This window comes from Thermobia domestica, chromosome 8 (genome assembly GCF_964235325.1).
Source record: "Thermobia domestica chromosome 8, izTheDome1.hap1.1, whole genome shotgun sequence".
NCBI classification, from domain to species: domain Eukaryota; kingdom Metazoa; phylum Arthropoda; class Insecta; order Zygentoma; family Lepismatidae; genus Thermobia; species Thermobia domestica.
The window spans coordinates 228296104-228323320 of record NC_137461.1 but is presented as its reverse complement, the minus strand read 5'-3'; the positions used below and the strand labels follow the sequence as shown (position 1 = coordinate 228323320).

The 27217-nt window shown below is 35.7% G+C and overlaps 1 protein-coding gene across 16 annotated transcripts in view; it reads right to left on the bottom strand.

Annotated features, from left to right (window-relative positions):
• Positions 1 to 27217, bottom strand: part of mtd (TLD domain-containing protein mustard) — a 1050893-nt gene that overhangs the window by 51579 nt on the left and 972097 nt on the right. Inside the window, exon 1 of one of the 16 annotated variants that reach the window (XM_081769486.1) lies at positions 23395 to 23664. The exons of 14 other annotated variants lie outside the window; for them this stretch is intronic. In XM_081769486.1, coding sequence (XP_081625612.1) covers positions 23395 to 23454 — 60 coding nt within the window. In that variant the 5' untranslated portion in view covers positions 23455 to 23664. Of the gene's footprint in view, positions 1 to 7799; positions 7927 to 23394; positions 23665 to 27217 lie in introns of those variants that run through there. One more of the 16 variants, XM_081769490.1, reaches the window with a different exon arrangement.

The following is a 27217-nucleotide window of genomic DNA, read 5'->3' as shown; positions in this document are numbered from 1 at the left end:
GAGTTATTTTCTGGATATCCCTCGTGTATGTATATATCACAGAATATAATTTTTAATACGAGACAATTAAGTAGATTTGAAGAAATTATTAAAACTTGTGTTCATTTCTTTAAAGGAAAAAAAATTCTCCCCATATAAATCAATGTAAATCAATGTTGCAGGTACTTATATGTAAAAACCTTCTTAAAAAAATTCGATAGCATTCCCTCATAACAGTAATTTGAAACTACACAAAAATACAGGACTAAAATCTAATGCACAATGAGCTGTTTTGACTCCGTATATTTTACATGGAGGAAACAATACACTTAACACGTGCTTAGTGTATTCGTAAAACTGAAGAAAAAAGAACTAATCCATTGTTTATTGTATACATTAATAAATGTATCAATATTGACAATTTGCTAATTTATTCCCTTTCAAAGTAGCTGTTCTTTTCACGGCCAGTCAACCAGTTAAAAGCATATTAACCTAGTTTCTGAACAGCCTGTCCTCAAATAAGCATATTACAGGGATTTAAAAACAAAATCAGTTATGAATCTGATAGACAAGAATGGACATTATTACAGCTTTCTTACAATAATAATAATAATAAACTCTGTTAAAGACAATAAAGAGGAACATCCGAAACACGCGTATATGGGATATAGGCCTAGGCCTAGATGTTAAGACATTGACCCCATTAACGAATTCGGCCGAAATAATTGCTCTAGTTATCTACAGCAAAAAAAAAAAAAAAAAAAAAAAGTTTCGTTCACGGGTCATCGTGTGGAGTAACAGACGGACGTAAGACCCACTAGCGTGATCGTAATCAAATTTGATATGCAGTCAATAATAACAGAATCCTCCACCCGAACACACACATTCATTTTATTTATTTATTTACCACCTAATGTAAAAGTTGAAGCACCCCATGGTCCCTCTAAAGCAATGATCGCCAAACCGTCGATTGTGAGCTACTAGTAAGCTCGCGGGGATATTATCGGTAGATCGCGTCAACGCTCTACTTAACCTTGATTCCTACATTGAGCTGACGCTAACGACAGGGGGCGCTGACAACTGCTTGTTTCTCCCGCGCGTTACTCCCGTATATTCGACATTTGCTAACTTGGATAAATTTAATATATTTACTAGAAATGTAAATTTAAAAGCAATAAACAAATATAAGAGGTTTTTAAGTTTGTAGCTCAAAGTAGGATTTAGAAACGATATGGAAACTCAGAAGCATCATTAACTTGGGCGACTACTGCTCTGAAATAAACCAACAACTAGCGTGGTTAAGATTATTCGAATGTTCATTATTTAAATGCCTATTCTGCTGTTATTCGAACATCCCAATTTGCGTTTTCAATATTCGAACAGTACTACTCCTTCCTATGTTACTATACATCTGACGAATAACTGGACCATATACTATGGGTATTGGAAGTGTCATAGAACACCTGTACTATCTGCCTATAGACACACATCTGCAAAAACAGTTACTAGATAGCGAGAAGCTATTTTCTGATATGGATTTAGTGCCGTAAGGATAACGGTTTATCACAATAGATCAAAAAGTGAAAATAGATTAGAAGTATAGCTTTGATATGGATTCAGTTTCGAGAATGCGTCATCTGCGAGCGTCTCTCTCTACTAAAACCGGAATTGGTAGAAGTCAGTTACTTCCGGTTTTAATACTTATTTCCATAGTTTTACAGCAAGTTCAGTACGAGATAGTGGGAAATTATTCTCTGATATGGGTTTAGTGTATCAAAAACAGGTTCAACTCTGACCTTCTTTCTCTACTGAAACCGGACGTGATAATTTTACCACATCCCGTTTTAACATTGAAGCTTCAACAGTTTGACTTGCTTTGATTTTGAATGAATTTATCGTCCCTTTCAGTACCGAGGCCACATGAGACATGGACCTACAGCTTACCGTGGGATCCAAGCCACATGAGATCCCACCAAGAATCGAACCTGGCTCTTCCGCACCAAAGGCGAGTGTTCTAACTGCATGGACACAAGCTCTCCCTACAGTTTGAAACATTCCGTAGTTTCATAACATGAAATGAAGGACTGTTTAATTTTCCTCGTTTTTAATTAACGTATTGGAATACAATTATTTATTACAATAGACACTTCCACAAAAACAGCTCTAAAAAAAATTGTCTTAAATTATATAAAAAGGTCTACTACCAAAAACTATTTGCAAGAACCAGCAAAGACGAGCACTTTGGCAAAGCGGAAGTACCTCACACCACAGTTAGCACTGGAAATTAGAATCCAGATTGCAGCATAGCGTCGGTGAAGGCTAAACTAAAACTGGATTTCCCATAAATCATTCAAATGTAAACTCAAGTAAACAATGAAAGGAAATAAGTAATTACAGTGGTTATAAGAATCAATACTGAGAATTGATGCGTATTTTTTTTTCCCAGAACAGGGTCCATGTACGAATGTCTTTTTTTAAAATGCTAAATTATATACAGATGAAGTATTTTGTAATTTGATTTGAACTACTGTGATAGAAAACAATATATAAAGAAAAAACGCCTGAAAGATATATATTTTAAAAGCTTATACTTTTACATTCATCACAATGTAAGTAGACTAGGGAAAAAAAAAAGCTTATTACCTTAAAAAGTACAATCATATCTAATTTTATTAAACTGTTGATACGAGGAAGTAACAACTAGAAGTGATGAGGGTCGCGAGCTGAAAGTTTAGAAATTCAAGACATTTTCTGTAAATATATAAATTTTCCTTCCAGTTAAAGTCTACTTATCACACATGCATTCAGCAAAATTCCAATTCATTTTAAAGTAATTACAAGAAACAGCGATAACGGGAAATTAAAGTTACGACCAACTCCACTATTACTTTTCCAGAACATGTATTGCAATCTGTCTTCATGGTTTTATGTTCTCAATTATTTCTTAGTTAAGAATGTGTAAAGTTAACTTTATTTGAATGAATAACATGTTTTGTCATATTCCTTCATTTTTATGCTGATTACCTGTGATGGCATTCTTTTTAAATTAACGGAAGGACATTGACAATGTGAACATGTCTTCACGTGAACCAGGAGATTCAAATCGTCGAGATAAAGACTAGTTCATCAAGTTTAAAGTCCAATGGTAAGATGAGCAATGAATTTCTGAACGTGTCCATGATATCCCACATTCCATTCTCAAATAAATTTCTTTATCACTAGATTTTTACGTCTGGAGAACTGCAGACAGGATAAGGAACAAATATTCCGATGACGTCAAATAACTGTCTTATATTTGTTCACTGAACAATATGGACTTGTTTGACTTCTATGGTCAGATAAGTTTGTTAGTTGGTGTCTTATCAAGACTATCTACATTCCACCTAAAAAAAAAAAAAAAAAAAAAACTGGAATCTATAGGACTTATCTGAATGTGATCGAACTTGACAGATTTACCCATAGTTTACAATTAATTATTGTAGCCATGTGTATTAAAAAGTACTTTTAAAAAAATAATACTGCAGCATTGTAACAGAACAAGATATGACACGAAATTTTGAAAATGAAATAAAATCTTTGTTTTACGTTTCACAATTATGCCAGCTATGCTAAAGGAGACTATGATTACAAATTAGTGCAATGTGTGAAGTGGGAGAAAACGGGGGAACCCAGAGAAAACCCACGCATACGGTGTTCGTCCACCAGAAAGTCCATTTGGCATGAGCTGGGATCGAACCAGGGACCTCATGCACCAGAAGTGAATGCTCTACCACTGAGCCACCGCGGTCCCGATACGAAATACTTAAGTCAAAAGTGACCCTTGTGAGTAAAATATAAGCATCTATTATGTATGTGTACATTTTGTAAGAGGAATATAGCCTACTATTATGTAAAGATGGGATTGCCCGAGCAATTGGTCTCAAGTACTTGAATCTGAAATGAACAATTTAATTTACAATGTTAGGCGTATGGTAGGTAACTGTCTTTTTCAGAAAGTCGTCCAATAACCGAGAAAAATGCAAACAGAATGCAAAATGTCCCCTCCCCACCTTTTTTTAAAAACCTTCCGAGTGATATTACAAAAGATATGCTGATCGTGTATTAAAAAAATCGAATCCGGAATTTCAGCGGATTTACACTTTCCTGGCCCCTACATGCCGAGAAACTGAGTTTTGGATGTCTCTCCGTTCGTCCCAACGTAATGAAGTTCACTCACCTAGAGGTCAGACCCGTTCTACGTATCGAGACAAAAATTTAAAACTTACGATTTTTGTAAGGTTCTCTACGGGTGTCATTCGAATTTTCTTCCTACCCCCAAAGATAAGTATAGTTTACTGAAGGGTATAAACCAAAATTTGCGATTTTTTTTTTTCGAAAATTTTTCTAACGATTTGTTCATATTTCATAAATCAGTATTCAACTAAGACCACTATGAGTGCTTTTTCTAGAAAAAATCCAGAAGGGTATTTTATTCTTAGGGGTGTTTTTCCCCCTGATGATTTTCACTAAAAACACTCAGTCGATTTTGTTCATTTGTCATTAAATAAAAAGTCCACGAACTGAAATATACTTTTTGGACATTTTGGACATTTCATTGGAAATCCTCAGATAATATTACGCGATATTCTACCAATAGTCATTTTTATTACTATTAACGAATTTTTACGTGTGGGAGGGCAGGGCAAAATGAGTCTTCATATTTGACGAACTCCCAAGCGGTGAGGATTATGCGAAAACTTCTATACCCCCCCCCCCTTCAAACACACACACCATTGCATCAAAATCGAAGTTTTCACGAGTTACCACAAAACATCCTTTAAGGGTCTTCACTACAGCTAAATTAAACTACCGCTAATTTTAGTTTTCTGTAATATCTGCAAAACAAATTAAAATATTCGAAAAGCAGAAACATAGTGAAGTAGACAATACGATTTTGCATGTGATACCGTTATCACAACCCATGTATCTGCTTCCTATTTGCTTGAGTCATTGATTTTGAGTTTAACGTCTCGTTCAGCAGCGAGGCTATATGAGACGTGGACCTACTGATTAACGTGGAATCTGAACCACATGAGCTCCCGCCGGGAATCGAACCCGGGTCTCCCGCGCCAATGGCGCGTACGCTAACCGCTTAGCCACCAAGGAGCTCTGCTTCCTATTTGCAACTGTAGATAGATTTATAATTTATTTTATTTATTTATTTATTTTTATTTTTTACTTTTTTTTGCGGGTTCTGCAAATAGCGGCATACCAAAAATAACGGCAGAAGGATATGGAGGGACGCACTCAAATATCCAAGAGCTACCGTAGTTCTCTAACAACCTACTCGAATTTCTTTCTAATTAAGAAATTTCGTTTACCAACTACAATTCTTTTATATATTTACCTATTTACCTTGTCTGTCCATGTGCCCGGACGGTAAAAAAATAAATAAAATAAAAAAATGAACTACAGTAATTGAAGGGTCAACATCAATTTTGGCCAGGTTGTAGAGTCAAAAGTTTGAAATCTACTTCGTTGGTGGAACTGATTCATCCACCTAATCCGAAAATATGGTCCCTCATAAGGGGTTATTACAGGGGAATTCCTTATTGCGTTCTTGGGGCAACAAATATTCGAATAATTTTAACAGTACTAACAGAATTACTATTCGAGTTCATATGCAAGGCAAGTATAAAACACTAAATAATAGCATTAAATGAGTACTAGAACATGGTTTACGCTTTTTTTTTAAAAAAAAATAAATATATATTACTGTCATTTTTGTAATACTTAAAAGAAAACACGAGGACTCGATGACCGCGTAACTAACGCAAAAATAAACGGTAATTTGTACAATCTGAATGACACTATTTACTCGAGTACAACATGTTGCTTATCTCGCGATTCAAGAAAACAAAACGATTGAATTTCGAGGTGAAACAAGAAAGAGGAATGCCTTCGTGGCAAAGAAAATAGTTAACGGTACTTTTCCAAGAAGTGAGAATTTTTTTAAAAAAAGTATTCCATTTCGAACTAATCTGTTATAATACTATCTTCGTAAGTGCTTGTGTTTGCTTTCACTTTTTCATTCCATCAAATGTGTGATTATTCGCGTGTACTAATTACATACAAATCTCCCTTGGCATACAAATAATGATTTCATTAGAACCTTCTGCATAGAATGAAAATTCGGATCCACAGGAATTACCATTTGCTTCAGTAATGCTTCGGTAGGAAAAATATTTCGGTATAATAGCTGAGAGTTACATTACGCTTATGCTGAAGAATTCGCTACCCCTCCTTTGAATATTTGGCGATAGCATGACCATTATTGCCTGTTCATGGCAATGAATATTCTTGTGGCGGGCGGAAGGCGTTCGAACAGTGTCAAAAAGCCAAACTAGACTAGCGTACAATGCAAACCATAATATATATGGTATAAACTAATAACTGGCCACCAGTCCCTTCCAAAACACTTACCATAAGTACAAAATGACGTACTGAATCTTATAAGCTTAAGTTATCTAAATTTTTCACATAATGAACAGACTAAACTTAATGCAAGTTAATTCAGCGCAAACTTCGAGAATATAGTGGAGCCCGAACGCACCTCAATTTCCCCGTCTGGTATATGGTTCTATGTAGAGGGCCAATTCATTACATCAAACGTTAATGAGTAAATTTGATTCGTTATGAATTAGAACGCAGAGATTTTGCATGAAAGGTTGGTGTTAGATCTATTCTTTTCTTCCTACCCTCTAAACCCAATTTTACAAGATATTACATAACAGTAAAAACTGAGAAATGACTTTTCATACGAAATTATATATTACACCAACACAGGTGCACAAATGCGTCTTTTCAGAGTAAAAGCCTGCCAGAAATTGGTCTGAACAATATAAGAATGTCATAACTCGACAACCAAATGTAGGAAAAAGGTCGGTATAAAAAAAAATCTTAACTAGAAGAGCTCATAAAATTTCTTAATGCTTCGAGGTTACCCCTACCACCATCCATGTTTCGCACCACCTGGAACATTAATAAAATTTAGGCTTAAAATAAGAACTAGTTCTTTGGAGTTTACGCTCAAAATAGACAATTTTACCCGACCTTCAGACATTTTGCTCTCGAGTTAGGACTTTTACAGTTTCGACTAATTTTTGGTTGGCTACAGCTCCGAAATTGCGCATTTCTGCACTTATGTTGGTCTATATTTTTTCTTTCTATTGTTTCCGCACACCTTGTATAATCATGTTTAAAACGCGAACACTTTGCAACTAAGTTCCAAAGATACATCTTACAATAAGCATTAATGAAACTGTTTTATACCTGCGGCTTATAACACTTCGAAGAGATAAGAACTTGTCTTCTCTCAAATTTCTGTATGCTAAACTTTGAAATAAATATATCTTTAATTTTAAAATGTAGTGACTAGATACAACGCCATACTACAAATGACACTCGAAAGCACATACATAAAATGATAATCAAAATTTGATAATTCTTAAAACGTGCAAAATTCAATGCGTTCGTAGCATTGGAAAGCGAAATACCAACTTGTTTTTTTTAAACATTTGAGGTCACAAAACGGTATGAATTGTGGTATTAGGAAACTAACTACATCCATTCAACGGGAATGTTATCTCGTTTTTCATGGCCTGTTGTTTCGAAAAGGCAATAAAAGATAGATTAGCATACCGGAACGGAACGAACACACATTCTACGAAACGTTCACTATTATAATTACAAATCCACAAGTGGTGTAGAGCTGTTTAAGAATATTACATCAATATGTGTTTATGAGAACAGTAAAAAAAATAAGATTTAAAAATATTTACCGTCATTCCTCAATCCAACATTCCAATGAAATACACAGTCGAGGTTTCGCCCATTATAACATAACAAGTGGATCTGATTTGGAAAAGGAACACTAATGCTCAAATGCATTCCAAACAGCAAATTCCTTTTATTATATCTTGGCTCGTAATCAAACAATCGCTCACAAAATATTATTGTACTCTGATTTAAAACGTGATTAAGTTTTCCAGTAGGGTGCCTCTATTTTCAATATTTTTGAACACATCACCCATGTAAACGTTAAGTCTATATGGGACTCAAGGTTTCTTTCCAGTGATTATCTCATTTCCCCTAAGGGATAAGGCGGAGTTAGGAATTGTCTCCTGGGGGGAACCTTTTGTCTGTTGGGGGGCACGGTAAATGCAAATGAGAATTGAAGAATCTTATTGATGGCATTTTTATTTTTTGTCAAAAGGTTGGGTGGGCAATGCCCCCCCCCCCATAGCTCCGCCTATGCCCTGAGGAACTATCTATACACGGGATGAAAGGGAAGAGAAAGGGTGAAAGTATTGTGAAAATACTGGTAACAAACATTGAACAGTATTCAAGTATGGTCTGGGCAGAATTTCGTCGATTCTGGGGGATTACCACGGGATTCCCCGTGAAATAATCATAGTTAATTTACCTTCATTCCAAAAGCACTTACATACATTTTGTTTGAGAATGATATACGCGGACTCGAGAACACTTTACTTCAACGAATGGGACCGACCTACAATCCAGACGTTTACTTCTCTATTTTTGCATACACGGATAGATTTTGAAAATCCATGGGGTGCCACCTTTCACATTTAGTTTTATAAGATTTAAGAGAGTTACTGGAAATCTAATGTCCCAAATTTTAGGAAAGGTAGATGGTAGATAACGTTCGTGAACAAAGGCAAACCAGCTGTTCAAAACTACAGTCCTCAGTATTAAAATTAGTATCGTCTTACTTCAAGAGGTAATCACGCAACAAATGAAAATTAAATGAAATCTTTCAGTTTTACGTCCCACGCTTATGCCGGTTAAGCTAAAGAAGACGGTGATGAGAAATGAATGAAATGATAGAATGAAGAAAGTGTGAGGAAACGGGAGAACCCCGAGAAAACCCACGAGCACGGTGTTTGTCCACCACAAAGTCCACACGGCGCGAGCTGCGATCGAACCAGGGACCCTAAGGACCAAAGGTGAACGCTCTATCACTGAGCGACCGCACCCCGCATGCAACAAATGAGTTTGTAGCTGGCTATCGTAATAGCAAAATTTGGAAAAGACGAAGTTGCACTCACCGAGTAGAGACCGGTATTTCAAATAGTGCTATATAAATGTTAATTTTGAGAAACTCCTTTAGGAGAGATTGAAGACTGTATAGATAGCTCACTTTACCAAAATAAGGCTTATCTGAAATATTCACCGTTCATAAATTAGTTTCACAGAGTGCCAGAAGACTATTGGTAAGCTCGCTCAGTTCAACTTTGCATTTCATAGACATATCAACTTTGCATAAAGGACTGCCAATCGAAGTCTCGACAAGTAGCAGGTGAAGAACTCTCCAATACCTCAGAAGGTGGGATCTCTCTCTTCGTGAACGAACACAAGCTGCAGGAAGAAGTATTTTGTACGAACATGGTATAGATTTCCTATCCATTTCATTTCTGAAGTTGCTAAGTTTTTCGTGACGGTCTATGAATACAAAAACACCGAACACCCTAAGGATTTCGACTGTTCATGATCTTGAATAATTAAAGGCAGTTTGTCGCATATGCCGCTTCACTACAATGTCAGTAAATATTCACTATTATTGCACAGTTCAGGATGTTCAATTCCACGCTAAAACTTTCAACGATTTCAGCAGCATGTTTTAAGCCATTTATACAGGATATGTTATATACTTAACCACGTTAACAGATTGGTTTCACGACAACCCATTGTACACCGCCAAGATAAGTTTAATTGCTAATTACAACTACGGCGAACATTGTTTAGTCATTTACTCACCTTTTCACGTGGACACTTCAAATCACAAAATATTTTGAACAATTCTTACAATATTCGAGATATACAAGACCGATATACCTAGCTTGAAAAACTCCATTCTTCTATCTCCCGAAGACCAGTGATGATTAAAAAAAAAAAAAAAAAAAAAAAAAAAAAATCGTATATATAAAGTATGTGATGGTTCGATCTATTTCAATTACGGAGTGGTGATCACGGTGTAAAACAGCCACAAATATAGCTCTATTTATAGTTGCCATATTTATACACTTCTGCCGTAGGATTACTGAAGAATATTCCATCAATACATGTTTCAGAACACTAAAATGTAAGATTTTAAAAAAATATTCCCGTGGAAACCTATTAAAGCATGCGAGTTTCGTTTTACATTGCATGTAACTACCGTACAGTAGTGTTTCAAACTACTGGGATTCAATGCTGAAAGGGAAGTGATAAGGAGGATAGACCTACGGGTTTCGATAGAAAGATAAGGGCAGAAACAATCTATTCTTGGGACGCTGCATCTATATTTAATAATAAGAAAATCGTTATCTCTTACAGTTTTTGCCCTTAAGGTGAATCACGAGGTGTTCTCGGTGCTATGCTAAAACGCTGCTTGAATAGTGCGGCATTGCCAGATAGTGTCGAGCGTTTACTGATGCAAGATAATAAAGGGAGTAATCATGAAATTCTGCTTAGAAATTTACTGGAGAACTTAGTTTTCGACCCTTGCCGTGATTTCGCTTCTCGAATTGCAACGCTACAATCCAGGAATTTTCTTAGTGTGACTACTCAGTAAACGTACAAGTTTGACAAAAACTCATTCTGGCGTTCTGCGCAAAATAAAATATGAAACATAACACGAAAAACTGTCAAACAATATATCTATTTTGTGATAAGATTGTTATCTTAAAATACCGGTACTTTACACAAACAAATGAACATTTCATAAAACGGAACATTTCTAGTAAGATCTACCAGCAAGTGCCATCTTTTGTGCTTATTGTAAAAAGAATCAAATATTTTCTTTTATTTGTTACATTTTTCGGTATCAGGAGAGAGAACCAAATGAATCAGTGTCTTGTGCTATAGCTGAAACAATACTCTATCTTATAGTATAATATTTATAATATGTAACGTTTCATTGCGCAGTAGTTAAGGCAATGAGCTAAAATCAGAGATGTGCGTCTACGCGTAAAAAACGATAGTTTACGTTTACGTGTCAACTATGCGTAGACAATGTAAACAACGTAGACTATGTACAATATGTCAACAATACGTAATTTAATATGGCGTCGTGGACAATAAAGGAGCTTTCTTTTGTCGTTACCTTGCGAAATTGCGTACAAAACAAAATGCCTAGACCAGCGAATAGTAACTTTCGAATACTTAGTTTCGTCTTGATAAAGGAAAATGAAAAATATTAGGCATTTTTTAAAATATGCAAGAAAAAATTGGCAAATACAGCAGAATCAAGACTGAAAGCCCACAGGTGAGAATTAGTTTTGTAAATTTCATTATAAAAGCAGTACTCGAAGTGGGAAATCTAAGGAAGTGGTATGTGCAGAGCAGAGTAAACATACAGATTAGAAAATTCCCTCTACTTTTTATATGTTAGTCGTTTCCCTAATCTTTCGCTGCACCGAAGCAAAACAACTGAATGAGGAAATATGAACAAACGAGCAACGAATTTCTTCCTTACATTTGATAGTGGTTGTCTACATAGTCTACACGGGAAAAGGTGTAATGTAGATTACGTATAGATTACAGTAGACAATCGCGTAGACGTAAAATTATAGTTTACGGCACATCACTGGCTAAAATACGTACTGAATTCCGGCGGCAGTTGTGTTGCCCACGAGGAGACAAGAAAATGTTTTCTTGTCTCGTAAGATTATTGGAAGGAAGTTTTTCTCATCTAGTCTCGTTTTGTAAATTCAGGGTACAAAATTCATGCTCTGGTTCTCTTCCTAATCTCATACAGGCCCGTATTTATATATTACGCGCCCCTGTGCTCTAAATAATTTGCCGTCCCCGCACAAAATTTCCCGCCCCCTTTCCGAAAACTACTAATATTAGAGTTCAATTCATAGCTTTTTGGGGTCGCTGAGATGAATAGAGTTTTAATCCAATTCAACTTCAAGGTCATACCCTACTCCCCAGAGAAGGAACAAGATTTTAAAAGTAAACAAAACGAAACCAACAGATATTAGTGTTGAATTCATAGTTTTCGTGGTTACTTTGCTTAACGGTATCAGTTTTCATGGTGTTCATTCTCACCCCTTGGGGTGGGGGTGGGAGAGGATGATTTTTTAAGAATAAACAAATAAGCTAGCTAATTAGTAACTACTGTAATTAGAGCAAATTAAACACATTAACCTACTTTCTCGCGTTTGAGCGGGACTCTGCGAGTTGCTAGTTTTAAATATTACTTTATTGTAAATCTTAAAAAGAATTCCAAAATTCTGCCGTCCCCTAAATTCTGCCGCTCTGTGCTCGAGCACAGAATACCACTTAAGTAAATACGGGCCTGATGATGTCATATAGAAGTTATCAGGATTCTTCAGCGTCACAAGAGGTTCCTGAAAGGTGTGATATAACACGCAAACTATATTATTATTAGGATAATATATTGTGTAATGACTACGTATGACTTTCTCTCGCCTAAAGAACGACGAAGACATGATCAATTCTTTGGAAGCTGATAATTCAATTTATTCCAATTAAGTTGTAGTGAAGTCAGATCTAGAAAGCCACAAATACAATTGCATTTATATATTCCATATCTTACACATTCCGGGAAATTAAGGATAAACGACGTACAAAGCTGGTAAACGGGATCTTACTTCTCAATGTCAGACAACTGACAACTGGAAAAGTTGAGATCCAAAATATGAAAGCATCAAGGGCGCAGTTCCTGGAGGAGCTCGGGCTCCCCAATGCTCATGTGGGCTCCATGTATTTTTTTATGAATATACAATATTTGGCATAATTTGAACCCAATATCTTAAAATTCTAAAATATGCCTTCTTAGACCTTTGTCTGCAACTAAACACACATCTGAATGCCCCACAGAGAAATCGGCGTCCTTAAGAAGCACCAGTATATTTTCCAGACTGTTCAATTTTCCAGCTTCTTATCCAAAATTAAAAATTGATTTACCTGATGGGATAGTCATGTGGCCTAAGACATCAGCTGGGATATCACAAAAATCGTCGCTGAGGAATTAGATTCCTAATCAAGATTTGTCGCTTTATCTTTCACTTCATTATCATGCCGCCTTTAGCTCAACAAAACTGCGAAGGAAAAACTACTGTATTAACATTCCAGTAATTCAATTCGACTAGATCATGCTGGGAGTCTGAATCATTAGTAACGTATTTCTATCAAGAGCAGTAACAAATTATGTACAGACAGGGGTAAAAGGGAGGGGGAATGCGGGGGGACGACGTCCTCCACTTTCAGAAAATATTTGTGCCCCCCCTCAGTTTCTAGAAAAATTACAATGGGCAAAGACAGGCACAGAAGACTGTGACGTCATACGTCCCCCTACCATGTCAGATCCACTTTTACCCCTGCGTACAGAGCGTAAACAGAATGGAAAAAGTAGTGAACTATAATAATGACTATTTGCTTAACTTCAAACGAGTCTCTAATTCGTCATTACGTTAGTAATAACATTAAAAAATAAAGTGAGCCAATTCATTTGTCTACAACACTTTGTACTGACAAGTAAACCTTACGTTTGGGTGAATCGAGTTGTTGACTGAGACACACATGAGAAAGTAGTACTAAATGTGGTCAGTATTTCAGTGAAGTTGTAGGTGCGAAGCTCCAGGGGTCTAGGAGATACAGCTACCAGAACATCACATGGAAGTACAGAATAATCTTCATACAGTTGGAGGTAAAAGCTCTGTAAGACCTCTTGTAACGACAAAAGGTGAATAACAAATACAGTATATGGGTAGACTACATATTAGGACTAGGGAGAAGTCATATAGTAAGGGTATACCTGACGGCGGCTATCTTTAAATCCGCATTTTGAATTAAGGTTAAGTTTTTAAAATAGGAATAGGGTCATGTGATACATGATTTAAGGCGCAAATTTAATCAGAAGAACAATGGTGACGTTAATTTTGATTTACGCGCAACTGGTAAAAAGTTACAGGGAAATTAAATATTGTTGCGGCATATGTATTAGTCCTTTACCCCACCTTGTAAATTTTGTGTTAATGATAATAATTAAATAAAAAGCAGGTGGATAAATATTAGGTCTATGGTAAGAGTTGCCTTGATGGCGGCCATGTTTAAATCCGCCTTTTTGAATCAGACAAAAGTTTTAAACAAAACGCATAAGAGTGACACCTTATTAATAGCAAATTTTACCATAAATCCAACGGTATAACCATTTTTGCTTTATCATTAACCAGCACAAAATTAAATGGATCGTTCCTTACGACTACTGCTTTGACGGAATTGTTAACGACAAATGTGTCAAGTGTAACTCGATTGCCTTTGTCAGGTGTGTTCACTGTGAGCAGAGCATTTGTGCAAGTCATGTACTCTTTTCTGAACTACATATTGATTGTATTAATTGAGGACTTTTCTGGAAGAAAGACCCAAGTTCAATTATGACTCAATTCCACTTTGGTCATTTTTCCTTAAATTAGCAACTTGTTTATGCGATAACAAATGCTGGTTAATGATAAAGCAAAAATGGTTATATCGTTGGATTTATGGTAAAATTTGCTATTAATAAGGTGTCACTGTTATGCGTTTTGTTTAAAACTTTTGTCTGATTCAAAATGACGGATTTGAACATGGCCGCCATCAAGGCAACTCTTACCATAGACCTAATATTTATCCACCTGCTTTTTATTTAATTATTATCATTAACACAAAATTTACAAGGTGGGGTAAAGGACTAATACATATGCCGCAACAATATTTAATATCCCTGTAACTTTTTACCAGTTGCGCGTAAATCAAAATTAACGTCACCATTGTTCTTCTGATTAAATTTGCGCCTTAAATCATGTATCACATGACCCTATTCCTATTTTAAAAACTTAACCTTAATTCAAAATGGCGGATTTAAAGATGGCCGTCGTCAGGTATACCCTTACTATATGACTTTTCCTTAGTCCTAATATGTACCCATATATTTGTTATTCACCTTCTGTCGTTACAAGAGGTCTTACAGAGCTTTTACCTCCAACTGTATGAAGATTATTCTGTACTTCTATGTGATGTTCTGGTAGCTGTATCTCCTAAACCCCTGGAGCTTCGCACCTACAACTTCATTGAAATAGTGACCACATTTAGTACTACTTTCTCATATGTGCCTCAGTCAGCAACTCGATTCACCCAAACGTAAGGTTTACTTGTGAGTGCTAGAAGACAGCCAATATTAAATTTTATCCTCTACTAATTGTCAAACTAAAACGATTTTGTCCTTTTCGCCTCTACACTGGAATTATGCCTGATGCAGTGAAGCTATTATTAGGGTAACCCTTAAATGTATTTCTAATTGAAGTCACTGTTCTTAATTTTAAAGCTAGCATACCCCCCCCCCAAAAAAAAAAACATTCAAGTCCGCTGTAGTGAAAAAAAAAAATGAATCTTAATCCCCCTATTGGATAATAAGGAATTCGAGAATCGAAGCAAGACTTGGATCTTTGTATGTCACAATCATATGTACAGCTTTATTTGTTTTCCACTGTTCGGATCTTAAAATAGTCAATATCTATTTTTCCATATCTTGCTCAAAGGGGGGGGGGGGTTGTTTAAGCCCCGAAACCCCTCCTTACGCTACTGTTAGGATTGAGTTGACCTTGACATATCTTAATATCGAGACAAAGACAAAATGCAGTCTTAGATTTTTACATACCTGAATGATAGAGTTAAAAAGTAAAATAATATTCGTATCTTCCTCGAAAGTTCCCGTCAGTGGCGGTTTTAGCGGGTAGGCACGGGCCTACCCAAAAAATTTTGAAAAATATGTAAATGCTAAAAGATGCAATTAAGAGTAAATATATTTTTCACTATTTATATTAATTGTAAATAAACAGCATCAACCACTACTGTAAAAGTAATTTCCTACTGTCATTAATCAACCAAATGTGTAGCTATAAAGTATCATAAGCGAGGGAGCGGACCTGCTCAATATTAAAATCCTAAAGCAGTCTCCGGTCCCCGAGTACGGTACGTATTAAAAATATTTAAGTATTGTCTTGTTTGACCAATGGTTCCCAACCTGGGGTGGATAGCGTGCAAGGAGGGGAACAAGCTGCTGACAAAAACTACATTCGTAATTGTAACAAAGGTATTAAATACAGTACAAACATTGAGTAAGAAGTGTGATTTCATTGAGAACATATTGTATGGCAAAAAAATAATACTGCACTAGTGATATGCAGAAGATTTACTGGAAATACATAGGTCTACGTATAAATTGATGACAATTATTATTCTATCATTATTATCACAGATTTGATAATTCAATTCTTCATCTGAAATTGCATAAAGGGTCAGACCAACAAGTGGCAAAAAAGGGGTTGGAGCGTGAAATAAGCAGGTTTTGCGAAGGGAGACCAGGTGGGGGGGGGGGAAAGAACATGGTTGGGAATTACTATGTTAGATGATATCTGACGATAAAACAAATTGCTGACTCCCCTTTGCACTGAAATCGGCGCCACTGATTACAATAAACTGATGTACTATTTGTACTTTTTAACATTTTCGTCGCAAGCCTTTGCATAAAAATAAAACAAGAAACATAGTACTTCTGTTGGTCAATTTGCATATTGACAATTCTTGAACTCTAGTATAATCACAAACCTAGGCCTTTACGCATACAAACGCAACACTTAGCGAGCTCTGAACCAATTGGGAGATTACACCATGCAAGAACAATTTTAACTCCATGCGTAACTTCAATTATTATTTTATATGGACGCCTGCTGGACACACTTCCTGGGATCCAGCGGACAGTGATTTTACAACAGAAAACCAGTGTTCATTTGCTTCTGATGTGAATATCTTTCCTTTAGCTGACGTAAGCAGTTGCCCAACTTTCACGAATCATTAATAGGAAACTAAAAATAATAATCATAAGAATGGTATGCACCTTCCCAAACCTTCTTGCCACGCGAACGGGGATAATTCAGAGAGAGAGAGAGAGAGAGAGAGAGAGAGAGAGAGAGAAAAAAAAATTGCGAACTTCTTTAGTCTACGGGTTGTGAATGATGCATGCTGTAAGTTTTTTAAAATAGTCTGAAATTTAAATGCATATTGAACGGAACTATTACATATAGGCTAGCAAGCAGGATTTCTTCCAGAATATTTCGTCCGAAAGGGGGGGGGGACAAAATATAAGGGGCTGTATTGGAACACTATGCGGGTGCACCGACATTGCGCAAATTTTCCCACGCTTATCTGTTGACACAGATAAAGCCTTAATGAGCAGGCAACAAAATTGGAAATTGCGAAAAAAATCTTGTGCAACGTTGCCATCATTACCATAAGTATATCGACTAATAAAAAGTCACCAAAATGCAAGTCGTTTTAACAAAAAAAAAAAAAAAAAAAAAATACAAAGTAATGGATAACAATAGCATTTTCAGTCATCTATATTATATGTGTGCAATGGCGTCGTTAGAGAGGGTGACTGGGGAATGTGTCCCAGTCATTCATTTTCCGTATCATATCTAACTGTAAGATTAAAACTGTAAGAATATAGTTATTGAAAGCAAATAGTTTTGAAATACTGTAAGGAAAACAAACATATATAAAATAAACAATATATATAAATATTTCTAGAAGTTCTCTTGAAATATCGTGAACAGACGTTCGACCAATCAGAAATAAAGATTTGTCTATATCTTCCAGTTTTGGCCAATCAGAAACAAGCACTTGTATACATATTTCAGGTGTGTCTACCACATATCTTAATAACTATCCTTTCACCTTTCTATAAATGATACTTAGATTTGCATTTGCGTCTTAGTTGTTCTTAGGTGCTGTGAGAAACATTTGTTATATATTACCTAGGTATTATCGTATAAATTGTTACAAGAATGAGTGGTCAGTGTATTAGAGATAAATAGGGCCCCTTGGCAAGAAAGCTCGCCCCCTTGAGTGATGCAGCAACTTATATCTACGTGTACCTCCTACATGCAGTTAGAATTCTAAAGCAGCATGTCGAATGTTGTCTCTCGCCGCGGTTTTCAACGAACTTAAAGAGTTCTGGTTTGGCCAATGGCCACCAATTAATATTGCTACCAAAGTGTTTACCATCCTCTTAGGTATTGATTAAGACCAATATCGTCTCTCTATGAATTACCGTTCCCATGATATTGGCCAAAAATGGCCGATTTCCAGAGATTTAAGGAGCATTATTTGAGGAACCGTAAGTCATAGAGAGGTCATATTGGTGTTGGTCAATATCTAAAAGGGTGGTAAATATTTTGGTAGCAAATAGTAACCGGTGGCCACTGTGCAACTGGCCATCAATTAATATCAGTACGAAAATGTTTAATGTTCTATTAGGGATTAACACTGATATCATCTCTCTATGACTTACCGTTCCCGTGATACTGACTAAAAAAGTTCGAATTTCTAGATATTTAAGCAGTCATATCTCGAGAACTATAAGTCATAAAGAGATGATATTTTGTTAATTTTTGCGAGAAAGAGAAGAGGGTGCGGATAAAAAGATTTACCTTTACATCTAGGAACAATTACAGCTATCCTTCCCGCTAGATCTCTCCATTCTTTTAAAGTTCGTTCTGGCAATGCTCTTAGAGCATTCTCAACTGTTTTATCCTGAAGATATTTACCGGACAGTGTACATTAGAAAGGTTTTGGACCTGAAATTGGTTTGTGGGCCTGAAAAGGGCCTCAGTTCTTTAATTACTGTGTATTTGCTTCACTCCCAGAGAGATAACAAAGCGTTTCCGTTAGCCGACTGTCGGCAAAGCGTGTTCAACGTATATGGCCAGAGCAAATGTTGAAAACATTCTCAAGATGGGTGCTGGTCCCTCCTTTGTTTGGACACGAATGAGGTTCGTGAACTGTACGTTTTGCTGTTTTAATGCATCTCTGATGTTATCTATGTTGGTTGTGGTTGGAACACCTTCTTCAGGAAAGCAATGCATCTCAGCAATTCTTCTCTGCAAAGCTTATTCTTCTCCGTTGTGCACTCTCCCAAATGTCACCAGCAACTGTATGTCAGACCTCCTCAGGTTCTGTTAAAACCCCGAACGAATTGCGGATATAATAAACCAATAATAGAACAAGCCAATGAGGAACGAGAATCACAACGAGCCAATCAGGATCGAGAATTAATCGCAAGTTTTAGTGAGGAGGGTAATATAAACAGGAAGCAATAAACTGGAGAAACATAAGTGAAACTTTCAGAATGGAGTTTACATTGACGAAAACAGAAAAAGGTGTACCTTGTGTATTAATGGGAGGCTTTAAGTATCGTTTCTTTCGCCAAGGAAAAAAAGGCTCAAATTGGAGGTAAGTTAATGTAGTACATAATTTTTGCATGTATATAAGCCTATAGCTTGCTAAGTTATGCAAAGCCTACATTAGTATTTTCAGTAGTCAGCTTGACCTATATTTTAGTAAGTTCTGTAAGCCTATATTAGTATTTATGCTAGTCAATAGGATCCATATATACTTTGTTAAAAGATGTAACACACTATTAGTATTAATGTCGGGAAGTTGGACCTATATTTTGTTAAGTGATGTAACCTATATTAATATTTATGCCATTCAGTTGCTTCTATACTTTGTTAAGTAATGGAAAGTTACATTAATATCCATGTCAGTCAGTTGGGTCTATATTTTGTTAAAATATGTGTCTAGTCCCTATTTTAATATTTATGCCAGGCAATTTGTCCTATACTTTCGTAAGTGAATAAGTAAGCCTGCATTAGTATTTATGTCGGTCAATTGGACCTATACTTTGTTAAAAGGTGATGGAAGATATAACATTTTTGCCAGTGAAATAGTGAATACATTTTTCTTTAAATAGTAAGTTTAGAACACGTGATACGATTTAATTATTATTTCCTTTCTTTCAGATGTACTAAGAAAAGCTGTAATGCTAGTATAACAATGGATGAAAATACAAGTGAAGTTTTAGAAAGGAAAGATATTCATAATCATTGTGAAGATGAAGATGGTGTTCAACGGCATTTTCTTAGAGAGAATTGTAAGCGACGAGCCACTGAACAATTGAACGAGAAGCCAAATAAAATTATAAGGCAGGAAGTTTCAAAATTGGAACATCATGACACACTTGATCATAAAGAAATTAAAAGATGCCGAGACGTTATTTATAAAAATCGAAGAAAGGTGACTCCTCGTCTACCCAGAAACACCGTAGAGGCTATACAGCAAATGGTTCAGAAGCAGGATGATATAGCAATTGACGGAGAAAGATTCATCTTTGTTGATGATGAAGCTAATATAATTCTTTTCACGTGTAAGAAAAATATCGAGTAAGTATAATTTCATTTATAACCATTAACTTTGAAATGAGTTTCATTTACAGCATCAAGAAGTAGAATAGGAAGTAGTTGCTTGAACAGAAAAGTTCCTTTTCCCGTCTTATTTCCAAATTATAGTAAAATAGTTTTTTTTTTTTTTTGATTCTCACAAAATATATCGTAACATAGCATTTCACCTAACGATATGACACTACAGTCTTGTTTACTATTTTCTTTTCTGACACTAATCTTATTTTCTTTTCAGTTTTCTGTGTGAGTTCAGCGGGTTAGAAGTATTTGCAGATGGAACTTTCACTTATGCTCCTAAGCATTTCACACAGTTATATACAATACATGCATATAAAAATGGATATTATCTACCTCTATGTTTTGCATTTTTGCCGAAGAAAGACAAGAATACGTATGTGGCCATGTGGAAGATGATAAGAAACTTAGACAGTAGATTCGACTTGAAAATCATTTACGTTGATTTTGAAACAGCTGCTCACGAAGCCATCAAGAATGTGTTTCCAAATTGTGACATTCGTGGCTGCAGATTCCATTTGGGACAAACATGGTGGCGGAGGATTCAAGCCGACAATGATCTGCGACAAGCATATATGGATCCAAAATCTGAACTAGGTATTATTGATATTATTATGGTCTATTATTCTTTATTATTAATTTAATAATACCATGTGGACTTTGTTTTGTTATATATTAATACAGAATACAGTTGAAAATAGAATCTTATTCTGTTTGACTGAAGAATCTTAATTCAGTCACCATTCTTAAAAGCAAATAAACTGCTGTTCTAATAATGTACGAAATGAAGAAATTATAAAGCCAACAGTAAGATCCATCAATTTCACTACTTTCCCAATGCTTGCTTATTCTAACAAATTATTATTATTATTATTATTATTATTATTATTATTATTATTATTATTATTATTGCTTTTCTTACAGGTTCATGGATAAAGGCATTTTTTGGGTTGCCATATTTACATCCAACAGAAGTATCAGATGCCTTTACTCAACTAATATCAATGACGCCGGATGATACAGGGCATAAATTTTCCGATTACGTCCTAGAAAACTACATAGAAGACGGTTGCAAGTAAGTAGCTTCCTTTTGAATTTCATCTATAGTAGCACATGCTTCAATAACTCTTAATACTGCAAAAACTGTTGTCCTAGTTTGAACACAACATTAATGGTTGTGCTGATATGGTATTTTCTCTCAATGCAACTTAATTATAGTGAAATTTTCTTCTGTCTTCATGTAAGACGTAGATTAAAATGCAGGTTTTGATAGTTGTAAACAAATTACGGACCAAGACTATAAATATTTCTTGAATCTAGTGTTATAAATGTTTTAGTGTTTTATATAAATTGTCAATAATTGTGTGCATGAACTAAGGATCTTTTTATTTTATTAATTTTAGGTATCCACCTGTCATGTGGGCGTCTATACCATCCACGATGCGTCGGACGACAAATGGACCAGAAGCTTTTCACAGACATTATAATAGTCAATTTTACTTCCCTGCTCCTGATATTCATACGGTGATTTCTGCTTTGTTAGAGATCCAAACGGAAACTGCCATGAAAATAACGTCCATATTAAAAGGAATTTCAAAGGCCCAAAGACCAGCAGAAGTCAAAAGGAGCGAGTTTGTCATGAGGAAGTATGCTGAGTTCAGGAATTCGCAGAGAAACTATGAGAAGGCACGTATGACATTTTTAAAAGCTGTAGGATTTAAATTTCAAGCATTCAAACTGTAAAATGAAATTTTCTGTAAATAAGTATGTTGCTTTGTAAATATTAGAATGCAATAAAATATATCTCATAAAGGAATAGCTTTATACATTTCATTTCGATGCAAAATTTCACACAATTCCTTAAATCCTGTTGTTGGCAACGTCGCGGCGGAAATTTGCGCAATTTCAGCACTTTCTGCTCCTCGTTAATAAGACATAAATTACTTAGATTATCAACGATCTAATCTTTAGAAAAATTTGCGCAATGTCGTTGCATCGCACTATGCTACTGGATGTGCTCTGCAAGAATGACATGTTATTGCAATTTACCTTAGCTCAGGCGGAGACGAGGGGGCGGTTCTTCATCCCCATGAATGGAACACAGACAGCAAGTATTAAATGAGGCATCCGGAGTTTGATCCTCTACCCGAAATACATCGTTTAAATGTTGCACTATTCGGAATCATATTTAAAAACTCAAGCTCAACGTCCACAAAACTTTAGGACTAGCCCAAACCAAAGATATGCAGATGGTGGTTAATCCATTGGCCCAAATCTGATTTCTAGTTTCCAATCACTGGTCAAAATGAACAATTCTGTGTTCCCAGGGTCGTAACTACGGGGTGACCAGCAGGGATTGAGTCCCCCCCCCTCTGCGATCAACTTTAAGTTCAACCCGATTTTTTTTAATGCATGTATGTATGATGTAAGATGTAAAAGTCAACACCCTAAAAATGATCTCACCACTACTGGCTTGGTATCCCCATAGCGAGCCTAACCAGAATCATGCACTAACTTGAGCTTTAAAAAAGCACGGCGAACATGACATTAGCATGTATGATTTAAGAGATGGGGGAAATCTCCCTGGGACATTTCTCCGATTGGGCTCAACCTGGCTTACCAGTATATTTGCAATATTACTTTCATCCCCACACCCGGGAGGATATCATTGCTGGGCAATTTACTGAAGGAATCTAAATACAAAAATTCAAATAATTTAAATTGTAGCATAAATTACAACTAAATTACATACATCCAACAACTATTATATTTTTCTTGTTCCATATTAAACTATATCCCAGTATACTTTCGATGCTATATACGAGATCAATATGAAACAGCATTATTTGTCAATATTGTCAACTATGAATAAAATTTCTTAACACAACAAAAATTGACGTTAATTTCTGTATATAATATAGTATAATTCTTGTTCTTAGGTGCTTAAATATTCCCATCAGATGAATTACGGATGTTTCCCGAAGTGAAAGCAAGAATAGAAAACAGTTGTGGATGCAGCTTATGTGCATTTTTTTGTTTTTAATCGACTCACCTTACTCCTCATCTTGAGATAACGGGCAATTCGGGCAAACGGAGACGGTGTTTTAGGCATTTTTCCTACTTTTTTCTTCCACTGATTGCTTGTCTATTACCGAATATGCACCACAGGTTTACTGAAAACTCGTTCTGTTAAAGTGTCACGTGGATACATGAATAGCACACTTCAATACCCAAATGCCTGGAGGAAGCAAAACAGACTGACAGCTGAAAACTGCAATAGCTACACGAGTTGCTTTCACTCGTCGCAGGCACCTCTGCGCAGCTTTCACGCGCTGCATGTGACGAACGATCGTTTCCAGGAGGTGGAGTGGAGACGTAGTAGCTCTGCCAAGATCTTTAACTCCAGTTTAACAGTAAATATTATTCACTGTTATCAGCTGTATCATCTCTACTAGTAGAGTCGATTCTTCAACTTTTCTCCAGAAGTTATTTCCATTAGTTGTGATACATTTAGCATATACAAATCGTCGATCCAATGCCAAAACCCGCGAATGTGCTAAATTTGACTTTGAGTTACAAACATTTTAATATTCAACTTAGGCTACCCCGAAAAATCAGTATAAGACTTAGGTACACGTTTTAGGAATTGACGATAACTTCTAATATACTCATATTTCACAAATGTGACGTTAGTATTGGAATCTGTGCGCCCCAAGTAACATGAAACTGAACTTACGTGAAAATAGCAAAATTTGCACATTCGTGGTTTTGGCATTGGACCGACGAAATGCAACTAACAATTTGCACAGCTTCTTATATTCCAAACAAGCTTCCGCATCTAATTATTAAATATTAGTATAATAAACTATCTAATGCAAATGCCAGATTTAAATAGATATATATGTGTATATAGTGTATAATGATGCCGAGAAACTCCAAAATTTTCGCTGCGTGTTTGGCTGCGCATTGTCATAATGAAGAAGAAAGTGAGGCAGTGTTCTTCGAATACGAGCAGGTCCGAGAGATACGTAGAATACGGACGTTGTAATAACTTAAATTGATAAATATAGTCTGACTTGTTTGGATGTAAGACAAAATCATATTGGGGAATCCTTTTGGAACTCAAAATTTTTCACTTTTCAATTCATTGGAACCAAAGAATTCGATTCAGAGAAATAATCGAATCCTTGTTTAGAGGAACTAAATGGGAAAACTAAAGAAATCGGAATCATACAACTTACCGGAACCAGGATCATTGTTTAGAATAACAGACTGAAAAGAAAGTTTGATTCCGAAAAAAAAAAAAAAATACTTTCCATGAGTACTGATTGATGTTACTATTACTTTCTGCAGTTCTTCTTCTTATTTCAATAAGTGTGCCAATTTCAGAGAATACTGAAATGAGAATAAGCCAAGCTTCCAATCAAATCAAATAAACTATTTTGTTGTTTAATTAAATGCTTCTCATTTGTTAAGCAATAATAATTATCTTCCTCCTTGTTATTGAAGCCATATATTTTAATCATCCGGCCATAAACAAGTCATGGCACTAACTGACAGTACCGGATGTAATTGAGTTTATTATATATTTCAATTTTATTTCAACTATATTAAATCTATTGCTTTTCTCAAATCAGAGCATTTATGTATTCACGAAGTAAAGATATGAAAGATATCCTACGCCTCTAGAATAGATCGTTGCATTGCGACTACACGAGGAACTCTTAGGTACTGGAGCGCACAATATTTGTGGGGTTCATTTGAAATGAAAATGAAATTGTTAAGTTACGTCCCACGATTATGCCGGCTAGGCTAAAGGCCAACATACACTAGCGTATTTTCAGCGCGCATTTTCGGTCCGTAAAATGATGTCGTAAATTTCGGTCCGTAAGTTGGCCCATACACCTAGCGTAAAAATAGGCGCGTAAAAGAAGAAAAAGAAGCGGTCATTTTTCGCTCTTCCTCTTGCCTGTTGTTTGAGCACATGGTCGTTTTCCAGTTTACTCAAGTTGCTTGAACAAGACGGATCTATCTGAGGCCATGGTTTTAAGTGCAGGTGCTATAAACATTGTGTTGTTAAGTAAAAGAATAAAAAGAGTTGAGTTGAGTTGATTTTAGTTTAGCGTCCCTTTCAGCAGCGAGGCTATATGAGACGTGGACCTACTGATTAACGTGGAATCCGAACCACATGAGAAAGAATAAAAAGAAAGCATAGAAGAAACAGACTGGGATCCACGCCGAAGAGGATTAAAAATTCGCATTTATCTATATTACGTCCAAGCAGCTCAATCCAATTGGCCTATTTTTGGTACAATCTTCGATAATTGTACTTAGTGATCTGAGATCACTAAATATTTATATAAATCGTACTTCGAAGGAGGAGAACACAGGACAGGGAAAAAGATATATTCAATTTTTTACGATGTAAATTGCAAACATTTAAATTTCAAAACAGACACAATGATGATTTAATACAATCTGAACGAGCTTGATGTGTGGTTTCCTCTTACCTTCCGAAATAAGCCTATTGTTTGGAACTGCAGTTTACAAAGAATAAGGGAGTAAAGGAGTGTTCCGATAGTTGAATAATTGATTGATTATTTTGTTATACAATGTTTTAGACTGCTGACTTTGGTCGTTAAAAAGTGGGCTACTGAATGATAAATTCAATTTAAAGAAAATATGATTTATTAATGGTTGCAGCTTTCGTTTTTTTTTTTTCTTTCTTACAAAATTAACGAAGTAGTAACAAATAGAATAACTTATCCCTTCACGGGATACCAATTTTTACTACCTTATCCACAGCTCAAAAATAGGCCAGAAAGGAAAAATAAGACTTATACAACTACCTCCAGCCCCATTCTTTAGAAATAGTTTGATCCTTGTTACCTCGGCTTTTGTAAGTTGAAGGGATCCTCCCCACTGCTTCCACCCACCTTTTTTTTATTTCAAAGTTTATCTTGCCATTTAGTTTTTTTTATCTAGTTGTTAAAAATCATTTAAATATTTATTTATTGAAAGGTTGGGTGTTAGCGGACTTAGGTAATTTCATCACCGGAATTTTCGTCACCGGTAATTTTGTCACCAAAATATTAGCATGTAGGTTATTTCGTCACCGGAAATTTCGACAGTAATTTCGTCACTTGTAATTTTGTCACCAAAATATTAGCATGCAGGAAATTTTGTCATGGTAATTTTTTCACCTTTGTTGAACTAAGTAGAGACAAAGTAAACGACCGGAACAGCTAACCTTATCTTAATCAAAGTTAGAAAACAATTCAGTTGGTGTTCGACTCTGGAAAATCAAAGTTTCGGATACTCGAAGCAAGAACAAACAGCAGTAAAATAACATAATGTCAGTTTCAGCAAATGTTAAAAGCACAGGCAAAATGGGCCAGTAATGGATTTATATATCACTATTTACAAATATTAAGTTTTGGCAATATTAAAATTTCAGAACAAAAAATTAGCAAACAAAATATAGCTTGTATTAATACAATAAATGGTTTACATGTTCATTTTCTACTCTTCATAACATGATAGGAAACAACAAGCAAATTTTTTTTCAAACATTTAGTTCCAGTGTTATACGTTAAGCACAAAGATTAGAGCCGTTTCTGAAAAATCTCAAACACTCTTCTAGTTTGCTGTTTGGGTGGTTGCCCACAGCATCTTGATGAAGCACAGCTGAAACCGTTGCTTCAATTTGTTGAATTTCATGAATAAGCTTCCAAATAGTTGAGTGGGACATTCCTACTAGATGATGAAACTTCTGGTTCCACAATTCACAAATATTATTTATCCTAGAATTGCTGTTAAAGGTAGCTTGGTGAACATTCCAACTATCTGGGGGATATAGACGGGGCACATTACGC